The 17571-nt window shown below is 35.8% G+C and overlaps 5 protein-coding genes across 5 annotated transcripts; all 5 read right to left on the reverse strand.

The window, feature by feature from the left end:
• Positions 1-23: 23 nt before the first annotated feature.
• Positions 24-2684, reverse strand: LOC147786435 (exopolygalacturonase-like). The gene is made up of 5 exons (XM_087120781.1): positions 2588-2684; positions 1576-1664; positions 1193-1492; positions 414-932; positions 24-313 (listed from the first exon to the last, which is right to left on the reverse strand). Exons 1-5 carry the CDS (start codon positions 2682-2684, stop codon positions 68-70), a joined length of 1251 nt encoding a protein of 416 aa, XP_086976907.1. The 3' UTR covers positions 24-67.
• Positions 2685-3681: 997 nt separating this feature from the next.
• On the reverse strand, positions 3682-6341 carry LOC147786436 (exopolygalacturonase-like). Its single transcript, XM_087120782.1, has 5 exons — positions 6245-6341; positions 5234-5322; positions 4851-5150; positions 4072-4590; positions 3682-3971 (listed from the first exon to the last, which is right to left on the reverse strand). The coding sequence occupies exons 1-5, from the start codon at positions 6339-6341 to the stop codon at positions 3726-3728; spliced, it is 1251 nt and encodes a 416-aa protein (XP_086976908.1). The 3' UTR covers positions 3682-3725.
• Positions 6342-7338: 997 nt separating this feature from the next.
• LOC147786437 (exopolygalacturonase-like) lies at positions 7339-9999 on the reverse strand. Its single transcript, XM_087120783.1, has 5 exons — positions 9903-9999; positions 8891-8979; positions 8508-8807; positions 7729-8247; positions 7339-7628 (listed from the first exon to the last, which is right to left on the reverse strand). Exons 1-5 carry the CDS (start codon positions 9997-9999, stop codon positions 7383-7385), a joined length of 1251 nt encoding a protein of 416 aa, XP_086976909.1. The 3' UTR covers positions 7339-7382.
• A 997-nt stretch (positions 10000-10996) lies between these two features.
• Positions 10997-13656, reverse strand: LOC147786438 (exopolygalacturonase-like). The gene is made up of 5 exons (XM_087120784.1): positions 13560-13656; positions 12549-12637; positions 12166-12465; positions 11387-11905; positions 10997-11286 (listed from the first exon to the last, which is right to left on the reverse strand). The coding sequence occupies exons 1-5, from the start codon at positions 13654-13656 to the stop codon at positions 11041-11043; spliced, it is 1251 nt and encodes a 416-aa protein (XP_086976910.1). The 3' UTR covers positions 10997-11040.
• Positions 13657-14653: 997 nt separating this feature from the next.
• Positions 14654-17316, reverse strand: LOC147786439 (exopolygalacturonase-like). The gene is made up of 5 exons (XM_087120785.1): positions 17220-17316; positions 16206-16294; positions 15823-16122; positions 15044-15562; positions 14654-14943 (listed from the first exon to the last, which is right to left on the reverse strand). Exons 1-5 carry the CDS (start codon positions 17314-17316, stop codon positions 14698-14700), a joined length of 1251 nt encoding a protein of 416 aa, XP_086976911.1. The 3' UTR covers positions 14654-14697.
• Between the last annotated feature and the right edge of the window lie 255 nt (positions 17317-17571).

The following is a 17571-nucleotide window of genomic DNA, read 5'->3' on the forward strand; positions in this document are numbered from 1 at the left end:
ATGGATAGAGCTGTCTTCTTTTAATTAAGGTTATCGGTTAGTTTGAAGTACTATGGCAATCAACAATTCATGGGACAACATAAGGAGATGAACAGATTTTAGGGTTCTGTTTTCCTGAAATGATGGGTCTCACATTCGTGCATTGAGATGTAATAGGACCTTTTATTCCATTGTAAGTGAGGTCAATGTCACCGACTTTTACTTCGTCACATGGTAAGTGACGGCTGCAAATAAGTTTGATTGCCACTGGAGTTGCACAACTTCCTCTAATGTTCTTGAAGCTCACTTTACTAATCTTAATTTTCGAAGGAATCTGAAAATCAAAATGAGACAACAAATTTGTGTAAGTGGTTTATTTGTGAAAGTTATAATAGTGGCAAAATCAATCAAAGCTTTGAGAATGCGATCAATACCTTCCGATTGCACTGATTCCACGGACAATACTCTTGGTCTATTAGAATAGGGTTGCTAACATTGACCATTATAATGTCCAAAAACTGCATATCGGTGGCGGTGCCGCTAGCAGCAGAAGCTGGCCACGTTTTGATCCTGACACCATTAGTGGTGTTAATCATCGTGCAGTTCTTTACGTTGACACCTTCAACGGGCTCTTCGTTAGTGTATCTTCCAAGACTTCCGATGCTTATGCCATGTCCTGGCCCACATGTCACGTTGGTGATGTTAATTTGTTTGCTTCCATCTCCAAGAGAAATGCAATCATCTCCTGTTGCAATTTTGGACATTGTGATTGCGATCCTATTTGATCGACCGATGTGTATTCCATCAGTGTTGGGACTGTTTTCTGGTGCAGTTATATTGATATTATGGAATGTGAGGTTGTTGCAGCCGAGGACGTTGATATGGAAGTTCTTGCTATCAAGTGACGTTATTCTCTTCACGATTGAATTGGTGATGAAGTTGAACCTCAGACTCTAAACATTTTGTATAATCAAATAATATTATGTGAGCGTAAGTAATGAAGCCAAAAATTTTAACAGAACCCAATAAAATCGAAAACAATTTCACTTCTTTACCTGATTTTTGTTCTTTCATTTTTTATTTTGTTAAAAGATTATCCTCTAGAAAATGAAGAACAGTGTACCAAATTATAAATATTAGAAGATTAGAGAAGACATCTAAAAACAACAAGATGCACGAGATTGAGAAGGAAAGCGGAAGGCATATTGCTTACAATGGGGAGTTGGGCACAATTTATGCGTTTATGGCAATCATTCTTTTTCCAAGCTGCCTTTCCTTGGCCATCAAAAACTCCTTCACCCGATAATGTCAATCTATCAATATGTTCAAAAGTAATCCAATTATCTCCTTGAAGGCTTTTTGGTGCCTGCAATGTTCCTCCAAGTTGAAAGTCAATTGGGCTAGTACAAGGTCCTTTAAATATCCCTTCCTTTACTTTAAATATCCCTCCCGGAATAACAATCGCACTAGAACGATTGGACGTGCATGCATCCTTCCATGCATTTGCTAAAGCCTACATGACACAAGTAACAAAAATTAGCAAACAATTGATCAACTCAACTAGTGATAATATTGATGTTCATACTGTATATTTACCTTCGTGATGTCAGTACCAGGCACTATGTTACCATATCTTTTCAAAGGAAAAACAACATCGGCACTAGATTGAGCATCGACGGTAAAATCTAACAATAATAGCATCAAGATTGTAGCAATCAAGAAACTCGATTGGATCGTACTCATGATGCCCTTGCTTTCTTTTCTTTTTTTATGTATATTGCTTGAAAACTAGTGAGAGACAATGATATTTCGTTTTAGATTTGGAACCTTTATGTATTTAATAATGCCAATTGAAGAATAGAAATCAAGTTGGGATGGAACCAACCGAAGTTATGGTTCCATCTCCCTCTCTTAATCCAAACGTAATTGATAACTAAACGTTGTTTATTGTTTCGCTAAGTTGTTCATTAATGGTTGTGTTGCAATATCTCTCTCACTCGCCTACGAACAGTTGAATCTCAAAGAAACCAGGCATTGGCCAAATCCAACGAAGTACTTTTTCTGGAAGGAAACATAATTTACGGCCACGAATTAATGGGAGCCTTGTACAAATGAAGTTTCTATTACAAGATGGACTTCGAGTATACATTGATTTCAATGTTAGAAAAATTTTATGGGTGGAGGGTAGGAAGAAATTTCAAACTCGATGAAATATTTTTAGCGGTACTTTGTCTTTACACAAATGATTATTAAGAAAATTTCAAGAGGTCCCCTAACATAAGATTGCTCCAAACTAAACATGCCTAACTTTTGAATTACTTTTCATTGTTAGAGGCAATTCAAAACAAGTAAATAATATGACCATATCATTGAAGATGCAAAGGGATTTGTGGGGGCCATCGGGTGCCAAATTTGGATTACAAATCCCGGTCCAAATTCTAGGTACGAGGTTACATCTTAGGGGACATCTGAGTAAGGGAAAAAAAAAATGCTAAAAGGAACCGTGTTGATTTGTGCGGACAAATTTCACTCCTAGAAGCAATTCATGACAAGTTGGTAATGTAGCCATATCACAGTGATGCAGAGGAATGTCAAGGGAATCAGTTGCCGGATCCAAGTTTCAAATTCCGGTCCAAAGCTTCAACATGGGGCACCATTTGCCATTTCCAAAAAGCTTCGTATCCATTCTTCTTCTTAGATATCATTCTAAACATAAAAATCAAAAGATTTAATTGTTTAACAAGGGTTGTTGGGGTTGAATAAGTTTATGATCCAAATAGCTGAGTTAGGTCTAAGAAAGTATCTCAACTCGACCAAGCTCAACTCGCGAGCAACAAATATTTTAGGACTTGAAAACACGAAACAGAGCATTTATGGACACAAAGTTTTGTTTTTATCTTCTCTCTTTTGCGATTTTTGTCGTTTTTTTGCCCTTATTTACCACGAATTTTGGCCAATTTTTATAAGTTCTTGTAGAGTAAACTCCTAGAACATTTAGCTACTTTTGATATTTAATTTTTCTAGGATTAGCGACATTTTTCGTAGAGCTAAGTACGGTGGAACAGTTAAGAAATGGAGATAAATAGTTAGATAATTTGATATTAAGTGTGAATTCCTAGAATACATATTAATACTTGTCACTTAATTTTCTAATCTAAAACCTAATGTCTTTCAAGACTGATCTAAAAATTGCAACCGAATGTACACCATTGACGAAAAAGATAGATTTAAGGATGCGACTCACTGGATTTGTCCCCTCTAATGTCAATTCTTCTTTCACAATATTGATGGATCCGTGCGATATCCAACGAATGTAGTTAGGACATTCGATCTGACTTATCGATTTTGTCTCGAAAATTTCTAATGGTAAATGATTTGTTTAGGGTTACCAATAGAGAGGGGAGTTAGATATTTTTTATGGTTAAAGATTTTGTTTTGTTTTGTTTTGTTTTGTTTTTTTAAGTAACTGGTCTTTTTAATAATAGTCCTTACCCTTACATTGTCTTATTCAGAATTCAAATCTGAAACGAAAAAACAAGAGCAAAATCATTTTATTTTATAACGTCGAGGTACTAAAAACGTTACATTGTTCAGGACACAAGACTTCCTTCAAACATTTAACCATCATATATATTTCGAAAAGTACAACAAAAGAAACTCAAAAGACAGAGAAATTAAAATGGATAGAGCTGTCTTCTTTTAATTAAGGTTATCGGTTAGTTTGAAGTACTATGGCAATCAACAATTCATGGGACAACATAAGGAGATGAACAGATTTTAGGGTTCTGTTTTCCTGAAATGATGGGTCTCACATTCGTGCATTGAGATGTAATAGGACCTTTTATTCCATTGTAAGTGAGGTCAATGTCACCGACTTTTACTTCGTCACATGGTAAGTGACGGCTGCAAATAAGTTTGATTGCCACTGGAGTTGCACAACTTCCTCTAATGTTCTTGAAGCTCACTTTACTAATCTTAATTTTCGAAGGAATCTGAAAATCAAAATGAGACAACAAATTTGTGTAAGTGGTTTATTTGTGAAAGTTATAATAGTGGCAAAATCAATCAAAGCTTTGAGAATGCGATCAATACCTTCCGATTGCACTGATTCCACGGACAATACTCTTGGTCTATTAGAATAGGGTTGCTAACATTGACCATTATAATGTCCAAAAACTGCATATCGGTGGCGGTGCCGCTAGCAGCAGAAGCTGGCCACGTTTTGATCCTGACACCATTAGTGGTGTTAATCATCGTGCAGTTCTTTACGTTGACACCTTCAACGGGCTCTTCGTTAGTGTATCTTCCAAGACTTCCGATGCTTATGCCATGTCCTGGCCCACATGTCACGTTGGTGATGTTAATTTGTTTGCTTCCATCTCCAAGAGAAATGCAATCATCTCCTGTTGCAATTTTGGACATTGTGATTGCGATCCTATTTGATCGACCGATGTGTATTCCATCAGTGTTGGGACTGTTTTCTGGTGCAGTTATATTGATATTATGGAATGTGAGGTTGTTGCAGCCGAGGACGTTGATATGGAAGTTCTTGCTATCAAGTGACGTTATTCTCTTCACGATTGAATTGGTGATGAAGTTGAACCTCAGACTCTAAACATTTTGTATAATCAAATAATATTATGTGAGCGTAAGTAATGAAGCCAAAAATTTTAACAGAACCCAATAAAATCGAAAACAATTTCACTTCTTTACCTGATTTTTGTTCTTTCATTTTTTATTTTGTTAAAAGATTATCCTCTAGAAAATGAAGAACAGTGTACCAAATTATAAATATTAGAAGATTAGAGAAGACATCTAAAAACAACAAGATGCACGAGATTGAGAAGGAAAGCGGAAGGCATATTGCTTACAATGGGGAGTTGGGCACAATTTATGCGTTTATGGCAATCATTCTTTTTCCAAGCTGCCTTTCCTTGGCCATCAAAAACTCCTTCACCCGATAATGTCAATCTATCAATATGTTCAAAAGTAATCCAATTATCTCCCTGAAGGCTTTTTGGTGCCTGCAATGTTCCTCCAAGTTGAAAGTCAATTGGGCTAGTACAAGGTCCTTTAAATATCCCTTCCTTTACTTTAAATATCCCTCCCGGAATAACAATCGCACTAGAACGATTGGACGTGCATGCATCCTTCCATGCATTTGCTAAAGCCTACATGACACAAGTAACAAAAATTAGCAAACAATTGATCAACTCAACTAGTGATAATATTGATGTTCATACTGTATATTTACCTTCGTGATGTCAGTACCAGGCACTATGTTACCATATCTTTTCAAAGGAAAAACAACATCGGCACTAGATTGAGCATCGACGGTAAAATCTAACAATAATAGCATCAAGATTGTAGCAATCAAGAAACTCGATTGGATCGTACTCATGATGCCCTTGCTTTCTTTTCTTTTTTTATGTATATTGCTTGAAAACTAGTGAGAGACAATGATATTTCGTTTTAGATTTGGAACCTTTATGTATTTAATAATGCCAATTGAAGAATAGAAATCAAGTTGGGATGGAACCAACCGAAGTTATGGTTCCATCTCCCTCTCTTAATCCAAACGTAATTGATAACTAAACGTTGTTTATTGTTTCGCTAAGTTGTTCATTAATGGTTGTGTTGCAATATCTCTCTCACTCGCCTACGAACAGTTGAATCTCAAAGAAACCAGGCATTGGCCAAATCCAACGAAGTACTTTTTCTGGAAGGAAACATAATTTACGGCCACGAATTAATGGGAGCCTTGTACAAATGAAGTTTCTATTACAAGATGGACTTCGAGCATACATTGATTTCAATGTTAGAAAAATTTTATGGGTGGAGGGTAGGAAGAAATTTCAAACTCGATGAAATATTTTTAGCGGTACTTTGTCTTTACACAAATGATTATTAAGAAAATTTCAAGAGGTCCCCTAACATAAGATTGCTCCAAACTAAACATGCCTAACTTTTGAATTACTTTTCATTGTTAGAGGCAATTCAAAACAAGTAAATAATATGACCATATCATTGAAGATGCAAAGGGATTTGTGGGGGCCATCGGGTGCCAAATTTGGATTACAAATCCCGGTCCAAATTCTAGGTACGAGGTTACATCTTAGGGGACATCTGAGTAAGGGAAAAAAAAATGCTAAAAGGAACCGTGTTGATTTGTGCGGACAAATTTCACTCCTAGAAGCAATTCATGACAAGTTGGTAATGTAGCCATATCACAGTGATGCAGAGGAATGTCAAGGGAATCAGTTGCCGGATCCAAGTTTCAAATTCCGGTCCAAAGCTTCAACATGGGGCACCATTTGCCATTTCCAAAAAGCTTCGTATCCATTCTTCTTCTTAGATATCATTCTAAACATAAAAATCAAAAGATTTAATTGTTTAACAAGGGTTGTTGGGGTTGAATAAGTTTATGATCCAAATAGCTGAGTTAGGTCTAAGAAAGTATCTCAACTCGACCAAGCTCAACTCGCGAGCAACAAATATTTTAGGACTTGAAAACACGAAACAGAGCATTTATGGACACAAAGTTTTGTTTTTATCTTCTCTCTTTTGCGATTTTTGTCGTTTTTTTGCCCTTATTTACCACGAATTTTGGCCAATTTTTATAAGTTCTTGTAGAGTAAACTCCTAGAACATTTAGCTACTTTTGATATTTAATTTTTCTAGGATTAGCGACATTTTTCGTAGAGCTAAGTACGGTGGAACAGTTAAGAAATGGAGATAAATAGTTAGATAATTTGATATTAAGTGTGAATTCCTAGAATACATATTAATACTTGTCACTTAATTTTCTAATCTAAAACCTAATGTCTTTCAAGACTGATCTAAAAATTGCAACCGAATGTACACCATTGACGAAAAAGATAGATTTAAGGATGCGACTCACTGGATTTGTCCCCTCTAATGTCAATTCTTCTTTCACAATATTGATGGATCCGTGCGATATCCAACGAATGTAGTTAGGACATTCGATCTGACTTATCGATTTTGTCTCGAAAATTTCTAATGGTAAATGATTTGTTTAGGGTTACCAATAGAGAGGGGAGTTAGATATTTTTTATGGTTAAAGATTTTGTTTTGTTTTGTTTTGTTTTGTTTTTTTAAGTAACTGGTCTTTTTAATAATAGTCCTTACCCTTACATTGTCTTATTCAGAATTCAAATCTGAAACGAAAAAACAAGAGCAAAATCATTTTATTTTATAACGTCGAGGTACTAAAAACGTTACATTGTTCAGGACACAAGACTTCCTTCAAACATTTAACCATCATATATATTTCGAAAAGTACAACAAAAGAAACTCAAAAGACAGAGAAATTAAAATGGATAGAGCTGTCTTCTTTTAATTAAGGTTATCGGTTAGTTTGAAGTACTATGGCAATCAACAATTCATGGGACAACATAAGGAGATGAACAGATTTTAGGGTTCTGTTTTCCTGAAATGATGGGTCTCACATTCGTGCATTGAGATGTAATAGGACCTTTTATTCCATTGTAAGTGAGGTCAATGTCACCGACTTTTACTTCGTCACATGGTAAGTGACGGCTGCAAATAAGTTTGATTGCCACTGGAGTTGCACAACTTCCTCTAATGTTCTTGAAGCTCACTTTACTAATCTTAATTTTCGAAGGAATCTGAAAATCAAAATGAGACAACAAATTTGTGTAAGTGGTTTATTTGTGAAAGTTATAATAGTGGCAAAATCAATCAAAGCTTTGAGAATGCGATCAATACCTTCCGATTGCACTGATTCCACGGACAATACTCTTGGTCTATTAGAATAGGGTTGCTAACATTGACCATTATAATGTCCAAAAACTTCATATCGGTGGCGGTGCCGCTAGCAGCAGAAGCTGGCCACGTTTTGATCCTGACACCATTAGTGGTGTTAATCATCGTGCAGTTCTTTACGTTGACACCTTCAACGGGCTCTTCGTTAGTGTATCTTCCAAGACTTCCGATGCTTATGCCATGTCCTGGCCCACATGTCACGTTGGTGATGTTAATTTGTTTGCTTCCATCTCCAAGAGAAATGCAATCATCTCCTGTTGCAATTTTGGACATTGTGATTGCGATCCTATTTGATCGACCGATGTGTATTCCATCAGTGTTGGGACTGTTTTCTGGTGCAGTTATATTGATATTATGGAATGTGAGGTTGTTGCAGCCGAGGACGTTGATATGGAAGTTCTTGCTATCAAGTGACGTTATTCTCTTCACGATTGAATTGGTGATGAAGTTGAACCTCAGACTCTAAACATTTTGTATAATCAAATAATATTATGTGAGCGTAAGTAATGAAGCCAAAAATTTTAACAGAACCCAATAAAATCGAAAACAATTTCACTTCTTTACCTGATTTTTGTTCTTTCATTTTTTATTTTGTTAAAAGATTATCCTCTAGAAAATGAAGAACAGTGTACCAAATTATAAATATTAGAAGATTAGAGAAGACATCTAAAAACAACAAGATGCACGAGATTGAGAAGGAAAGCGGAAGGCATATTGCTTACAATGGGGAGTTGGGCACAATTTATGCGTTTATGGCAATCATTCTTTTTCCAAGCTGCCTTTCCTTGGCCATCAAAAACTCCTTCACCCGATAATGTCAATCTATCAATATGTTCAAAAGTAATCCAATTATCTCCCTGAAGGCTTTTTGGTGCCTGCAATGTTCCTCCAAGTTGAAAGTCAATTGGGCTAGTACAAGGTCCTTTAAATATCCCTTCCTTTACTTTAAATATCCCTCCCGGAATAACAATCGCACTAGAACGATTGGACGTGCATGCATCCTTCCATGCATTTGCTAAAGCCTACATGACACAAGTAACAAAAATTAGCAAACAATTGATCAACTCAACTAGTGATAATATTGATGTTCATACTGTATATTTACCTTCGTGATGTCAGTACCAGGCACTATGTTACCATATCTTTTCAAAGGAAAAACAACATCGGCACTAGATTGAGCATCGACGGTAAAATCTAACAATAATAGCATCAAGATTGTAGCAATCAAGAAACTCGATTGGATCGTACTCATGATGCCCTTGCTTTCTTTTCTTTTTTTATGTATATTGCTTGAAAACTAGTGAGAGACAATGATATTTCGTTTTAGATTTGGAACCTTTATGTATTTAATAATGCCAATTGAAGAATAGAAATCAAGTTGGGATGGAACCAACCGAAGTTATGGTTCCATCTCCCTCTCTTAATCCAAACGTAATTGATAACTAAACGTTGTTTATTGTTTCGCTAAGTTGTTCATTAATGGTTGTGTTGCAATATCTCTCTCACTCGCCTACGAACAGTTGAATCTCAAAGAAACCAGACATTGGCCAAATCCAACGAAGTACTTTTTCTGGAAGGAAACATAATTTACGGCCACGAATTAATGGGAGCCTTGTACAAATGAAGTTTCTATTACAAGATGGACTTCGAGTATACATTGATTTCAATGTTAGAAAAATTTTATGGGTGGAGGGTAGGAAGAAATTTCAAACTCGATGAAATATTTTTAGCGGTACTTTGTCTTTACACAAATGATTATTAAGAAAATTTCAAGAGGTCCCCTAACATAAGATTGCTCCAAACTAAACATGCCTAACTTTTGAATTACTTTTCATTGTTAGAGGCAATTCAAAACAAGTAAATAATATGACCATATCATTGAAGATGCAAAGGGATTTGTGGGGGCCATCGGGTGCCAAATTTGGATTACAAATCCCGGTCCAAATTCTAGGTACGAGGTTACATCTTAGGGGACATCTGAGTAAGGGAAAAAAAAAATGCTAAAAGGAACCGTGTTGATTTGTGCGGACAAATTTCACTCCTAGAAGCAATTCATGACAAGTTGGTAATGTAGCCATATCACAGTGATGCAGAGGAATGTCAAGGGAATCAGTTGCCGGATCCAAGTTTCAAATTCCGGTCCAAAGCTTCAACATGGGGCACCATTTGCCATTTCCAAAAAGCTTCGTATCCATTCTTCTTCTTAGATATCATTCTAAACATAAAAATCAAAAGATTTAATTGTTTAACAAGGGTTGTTGGGGTTGAATAAGTTTATGATCCAAATAGCTGAGTTAGGTCTAAGAAAGTATCTCAACTCGACCAAGCTCAACTCGCGAGCAACAAATATTTTAGGACTTGAAAACACGAAACAGAGCATTTATGGACACAAAGTTTTGTTTTTATCTTCTCTCTTTTGCGATTTTTGTCGTTTTTTTGCCCTTATTTACCACGAATTTTGGCCAATTTTTATAAGTTCTTGTAGAGTAAACTCCTAGAACATTTAGCTACTTTTGATATTTAATTTTTCTAGGATTAGCGACATTTTTCGTAGAGCTAAGTACGGTGGAACAGTTAAGAAATGGAGATAAATAGTTAGATAATTTGATATTAAGTGTGAATTCCTAGAATACATATTAATACTTGTCACTTAATTTTCTAATCTAAAACCTAATGTCTTTCAAGACTGATCTAAAAATTGCAACCGAATGTACACCATTGACGAAAAAGATAGATTTAAGGATGCGACTCACTGGATTTGTCCCCTCTAATGTCAATTCTTCTTTCACAATATTGATGGATCCGTGCGATATCCAACGAATGTAGTTAGGACATTCGATCTGACTTATCGATTTTGTCTCGAAAATTTCTAATGGTAAATGATTTGTTTAGGGTTACCAATAGAGAGGGGAGTTAGATATTTTTTATGGTTAAAGATTTTGTTTTGTTTTGTTTTGTTTTGTTTTTTTAAGTAACTGGTCTTTTTAATAATAGTCCTTACCCTTACATTGTCTTATTCAGAATTCAAATCTGAAACGAAAAAACAAGAGCAAAATCATTTTATTTTATAACGTCGAGGTACTAAAAACGTTACATTGTTCAGGACACAAGACTTCCTTCAAACATTTAACCATCATATATATTTCGAAAAGTACAACAAAAGAAACTCAAAAGACAGAGAAATTAAAATGGATAGAGCTGTCTTCTTTTAATTAAGGTTATCGGTTAGTTTGAAGTACTATGGCAATCAACAATTCATGGGACAACATAAGGAGATGAACAGATTTTAGGGTTCTGTTTTCCTGAAATGATGGGTCTCACATTCGTGCATTGAGATGTAATAGGACCTTTTATTCCATTGTAAGTGAGGTCAATGTCACCGACTTTTACTTCGTCACATGGTAAGTGACGGCTGCAAATAAGTTTGATTGCCACTGGAGTTGCACAACTTCCTCTAATGTTCTTGAAGCTCACTTTACTAATCTTAATTTTCGAAGGAATCTGAAAATCAAAATGAGACAACAAATTTGTGTAAGTGGTTTATTTGTGAAAGTTATAATAGTGGCAAAATCAATCAAAGCTTTGAGAATGCGATCAATACCTTCCGATTGCACTGATTCCACGGACAATACTCTTGGTCTATTAGAATAGGGTTGCTAACATTGACCATTATAATGTCCAAAAACTGCATATCGGTGGCGGTGCCGCTAGCAGCAGAAGCTGGCCACGTTTTGATCCTGACACCATTAGTGGTGTTAATCATCGTGCAGTTCTTTACGTTGACACCTTCAACGGGCTCTTCGTTAGTGTATCTTCCAAGACTTCCGATGCTTATGCCATGTCCTGGCCCACATGTCACGTTGGTGATGTTAATTTGTTTGCTTCCATCTCCAAGAGAAATGCAATCATCTCCTGTTGCAATTTTGGACATTGTGATTGCGATCCTATTTGATCGACCGATGTGTATTCCATCAGTGTTGGGACTGTTTTCTGGTGCAGTTATATTGATATTATGGAATGTGAGGTTGTTGCAGCCGAGGACGTTGATATGGAAGTTCTTGCTATCAAGTGACGTTATTCTCTTCACGATTGAATTGGTGATGAAGTTGAACCTCAGACTCTAAACATTTTGTATAATCAAATAATATTATGTGAGCGTAAGTAATGAAGCCAAAAATTTTAACAGAACCCAATAAAATCGAAAACAATTTCACTTCTTTACCTGATTTTTGTTCTTTCATTTTTTATTTTGTTAAAAGATTATCCTCTAGAAAATGAAGAACAGTGTACCAAATTATAAATATTAGAAGATTAGAGAAGACATCTAAAAACAACAAGATGCACGAGATTGAGAAGGAAAGCGGAAGGCATATTGCTTACAATGGGGAGTTGGGCACAATTTATGCGTTTATGGCAATCATTCTTTTTCCAAGCTGCCTTTCCTTGGCCATCAAAAACTCCTTCACCCGATAATGTCAATCTATCAATATGTTCAAAAGTAATCCAATTATCTCCCTGAAGGCTTTTTGGTGCCTGCAATGTTCCTCCAAGTTGAAAGTCAATTGGGCTAGTACAAGGTCCTTTAAATATCCCTTCCTTTACTTTAAATATCCCTCCCGGAATAACAATCGCACTAGAACGATTGGACGTGCATGCATCCTTCCATGCATTTGCTAAAGCCTACATGACACAAGTAACAAAAATTAGCAAACAATTGATCAACTCAACTAGTGATAATATTGATGTTCATACTGTATATTTACCTTCGTGATGTCAGTACCAGGCACTATGTTACCATATCTTTTCAAAGGAAAAACAACATCGGCACTAGATTGAGCATCGACGGTAAAATCTAACAATAATAGCATCAAGATTGTAGCAATCAAGAAACTCGATTGGATCGTACTCATGATGCCCTTGCTTTCTTTTCTTTTTTTATGTATATTGCTTGAAAACTAGTGAGAGACAATGATATTTCGTTTTAGATTTGGAACCTTTATGTATTTAATAATGCCAATTGAAGAATAGAAATCAAGTTGGGATGGAACCAACCGAAGTTATGGTTCCATCTCCCTCTCTTAATCCAAACGTAATTGATAACTAAACGTTGTTTATTGTTTCGCTAAGTTGTTCATTAATGGTTGTGTTGCAATATCTCTCTCACTCGCCTACGAACAGTTGAATCTCAAAGAAACCAGGCATTGGCCAAATCCAACGAAGTACTTTTTCTGGAAGGAAACATAATTTACGGCCACGAATTAATGGGAGCCTTGTACAAATGAAGTTTCTATTACAAGATGGACTTCGAGTATACATTGATTTCAATGTTAGAAAAATTTTATGGGTGGAGGGTAGGAAGAAATTTCAAACTCGATGAAATATTTTTAGCGGTACTTTGTCTTTACACAAATGATTATTAAGAAAATTTCAAGAGGTCCCCTAACATAAGATTGCTCCAAACTAAACATGCCTAACTTTTGAATTACTTTTCATTGTTAGAGGCAATTCAAAACAAGTAAATAATATGACCATATCATTGAAGATGCAAAGGGATTTGTGGGGGCCATCGGGTGCCAAATTTGGATTACAAATCCCGGTCCAAATTCTAGGTACGAGGTTACATCTTAGGGGACATCTGAGTAAGGGAAAAAAAAATGCTAAAAGGAACCGTGTTTATTTGTGCGGACAAATTTCACTCCTAGAAGCAATTCATGACAAGTTGGTAATGTAGCCATATCACAGTGATGCAGAGGAATGTCAAGGGAATCAGTTGCCGGATCCAAGTTTCAAATTCCGGTCCAAAGCTTCAACATGGGGCACCATTTGCCATTTCCAAAAAGCTTCGTATCCATTCTTCTTCTTAGATATCATTCTAAACATAAAAATCAAAAGATTTAATTGTTTAACAAGGGTTGTTGGGGTTGAATAAGTTTATGATCCAAATAACTGAGTTAGGTCTAAGAAAGTATCTCAACTCGACCAAGCTCAACTCGCGAGCAACAAATATTTTAGGACTTGAAAACACGAAACAGAGCATTTATGGACACAAAGTTTTGTTTTTATCTTCTCTCTTTTGCGATTTTTGTCGTTTTTTTGCCCTTATTTACCACGAATTTTGGCCAATTTTTATAAGTTCTTGTAGAGTAAACTCCTAGAACATTTAGCTACTTTTGATATTTAATTTTTCTAGGATTAGCGACATTTTTCGTAGAGCTAAGTACGGTGGAACAGTTAAGAAATGGAGATAAATAGTTAGATAATTTGATATTAAGTGTGAATTCCTAGAATACATATTAATACTTGTCACTTAATTTTCTAATCTAAAACCTAATGTCTTTCAAGACTGATCTAAAAATTGCAACCGAATGTACACCATTGACGAAAAAGATAGATTTAAGGATGCGACTCACTGGATTTGTCCCCTCTAATGTCAATTCTTCTTTCACAATATTGATGGATCCGTGCGATATCCAACGAATGTAGTTAGGACATTCGATCTGACTTATCGATTTTGTCTCGAAAATTTCTAATGGTAAATGATTTGTTTAGGGTTACCAATAGAGAGGGGAGTTAGATATTTTTTATGGTTAAAGATTTTGTTTTGTTTTGTTTTGTTTTGTTTTTTTAAGTAACTGGTCTTTTTAATAATAGTCCTTACCCTTACATTGTCTTATTCAGAATTCAAATCTGAAACGAAAAAACAAGAGCAAAATCATTTTATTTTATAACGTCGAGGTACTAAAAACGTTACATTGTTCAGGACACAAGACTTCCTTCAAACATTTAACCATCATATATATTTCGAAAAGTACAACAAAAGAAACTCAAAAGACAGAGAAATTAAAATGGATAGAGCTGTCTTCTTTTAATTAAGGTTATCGGTTAGTTTGAAGTACTATGGCAATCAACAATTCATGGGACAACATAAGGAGATGAACAGATTTTAGGGTTCTGTTTTCCTGAAATGATGGGTCTCACATTCGTGCATTGAGATGTAATAGGACCTTTTATTCCATTGTAAGTGAGGTCAATGTCACCGACTTTTACTTCGTCACATGGTAAGTGACGGCTGCAAATAAGTTTGATTGCCACTGGAGTTGCACAACTTCCTCTAATGTTCTTGAAGCTCACTTTACTAATCTTAATTTTCGAAGGAATCTGAAAATCAAAATGAGACAACAAATTTGTGTAAGTGGTTTATTTGTGAAAGTTATAATAGTGGCAAAATCAATCAAAGCTTTGAGAATGCGATCAATACCTTCCGATTGCACTGATTCCACGGACAATACTCTTGGTCTATTAGAATAGGGTTGCTAACATTGACCATTATAATGTCCAAAAACTGCATATCGGTGGCGGTGCCGCTAGCAGCAGAAGCTGGCCACGTTTTGATCCTGACACCATTAGTGGTGTTAATCATCGTGCAGTTCTTTACGTTGACACCTTCAACGGGCTCTTCGTTAGTGTATCTTCCAAGACTTCCGATGCTTATGCCATGTCCTGGCCCACATGTCACGTTGGTGATGTTAATTTGTTTGCTTCCATCTCCAAGAGAAATGCAATCATCTCCTGTTGCAATTTTGGACATTGTGATTGCGATCCTATTTGATCGACCGATGTGTATTCCATCAGTGTTGGGACTGTTTTCTGGTGCAGTTATATTGATATTATGGAATGTGAGGTTGTTGCAGCCGAGGACGTTGATATGGAAGTTCTTGCTATCAAGTGACGTTATTCTCTTCACGATTGAATTGGTGATGAAGTTGAACCTCAGACTCTAAACATTTTGTATAATCAAATAATATTATGTGAGCGTAAGTAATGAAGCCAAAAATTTTAACAGAACCCAATAAAATCGAAAACAATTTCACTTCTTTACCTGATTTTTGTTCTTTCATTTTTTATTTTGTTAAAAGATTATCCTCTAGAAAATGAAGAACAGTGTACCAAATTATAAATATTAGAAGATTAGAGAAGACATCTAAAAACAACAAGATGCACGAGATTGAGAAGGAAAGCGGAAGGCATATTGCTTACAATGGGGAGTTGGGCACAATTTATGCGTTTATGGCAATCATTCTTTTTCCAAGCTGCCTTTCCTTGGCCATCAAAAACTCCTTCACCCGATAATGTCAATCTATCAATATGTTCAAAAGTAATCCAATTATCTCCCTGAAGGCTTTTTGGTGCCTGCAATGTTCCTCCAAGTTGAAAGTCAATTGGGCTAGTACAAGGTCCTTTAAATATCCCTTCCTTTACTTTAAATATCCCTCCCGGAATAACAATCGCACTAGAACGATTGGACGTGCATGCATCCTTCCATGCATTTGCTAAAGCCTACATGACACAAGTAACAAAAATTAGCAAACAATTGATCAACTCAACTAGTGATAATATTGATGTTCATACTGTATATTTACCTTCGTGATGTCAGTACCAGGCACTATGTTACCATATCTTTTCAAAGGAAAAACAACATCGGCACTAGATTGAGCATCGACGGTAAAATCTAACAATAATAGCATCAAGATTGTAGCAATCAAGAAACTCGATTGGATCGTACTCATGATGCCCTTGCTTTCTTTTCTTTTTTTATGTATATTGCTTGAAAACTAGTGAGAGACAATGATATTTCGTTTTAGATTTGGAACCTTTATGTATTTAATAATGCCAATTGAAGAATAGAAATCAAGTTGGGATGGAACCAACCGAAGTTATGGTTCCATCTCCCTCTCTTAATCCAAACGTAATTGATAACTAAACGTTGTTTATTGTTTCGCTAAGTTGTTCATTAATGGTTGTGTTGCAATATCTCTCTCACTCGCCTACGAACAGTTGAATCTCAAAGAAACCAGGCATTGGCCAAATCCAACGAAGTACTTTTTCTGGAAGGAAACATAATTTACGGCCACGAATTAATGGGAGCCTTGTACAAATGAAGTTTCTATTACAAGATGGACTTCGAGTATACATTGATTTCAATGTTAGAAAAATTTTATGGGTGGAGGGTAGGAAGAAATTTCAAACTCGATGAAATATTTTTAGCGGTACTTTGTCTTTACACAAATGATTATTAAGAAAATTTCAAGAGGTCCCCTAACATAAGATTGCTCCAAACTAAACATGCCTAACTTTTGAATTACTTTTCATTGTTAGAGGCAATTCAAAACAAGTAAATAATATGACCATATCATTGAAGATGCAAAGGGATTTGTGGGGGCCATCGGGTGCCAAATTTGGATTACAAATCCCGGTCCAAATTCTAGGTACGAGGTTACATCTTAGGGGACATCTGAGTAAGGGAAAAAAAAAAAATGCTAAAAGGAACCGTGTTGATTTGTGCGGACAAATTTCACTCCTAGAAGCAATTCATGACAAGTTGGTAATGTAGCCATATCACAGTGATGCAGAGGAATGTCAAGGGAATCAGTTGCCGGATCCAAGTTTCAAATTCCGGTCCAAAGCTTCAACATGGGGCACCATTTGCCATTTCCAAAAAGCTTCGTATCCATTCTTCTTCTTAGATATCATTCTAAACATAAAAATCAAAAGATTTAATTGTTTAACAAGGGTTGTTGGGGTTGAATAAGTTTATGATCCAAATAACTGAGTTAGGTCTAAGAAAGTATCTCAACTCGACCAAGCTCAACTCGCGAGCAACAAATATTTTAGGACTTGAAAACACGAAACAGAGCATTTATGGACACAAAGTTTTGTTTTTATCTTCTCTCTTTTGCGATTTTTGTCGTTTTTTTGCCCTTATTTACCACGAATTTTGGCCAATTT

The sequence above is a fragment of the Cucurbita pepo genome, chromosome 20 (assembly GCF_057944985.1).
Source record: "Cucurbita pepo subsp. pepo isolate OVF chromosome 20, ASM5794498v1, whole genome shotgun sequence".
Taxonomy (NCBI): Eukaryota; Viridiplantae; Streptophyta; class Magnoliopsida; order Cucurbitales; family Cucurbitaceae; genus Cucurbita; species Cucurbita pepo.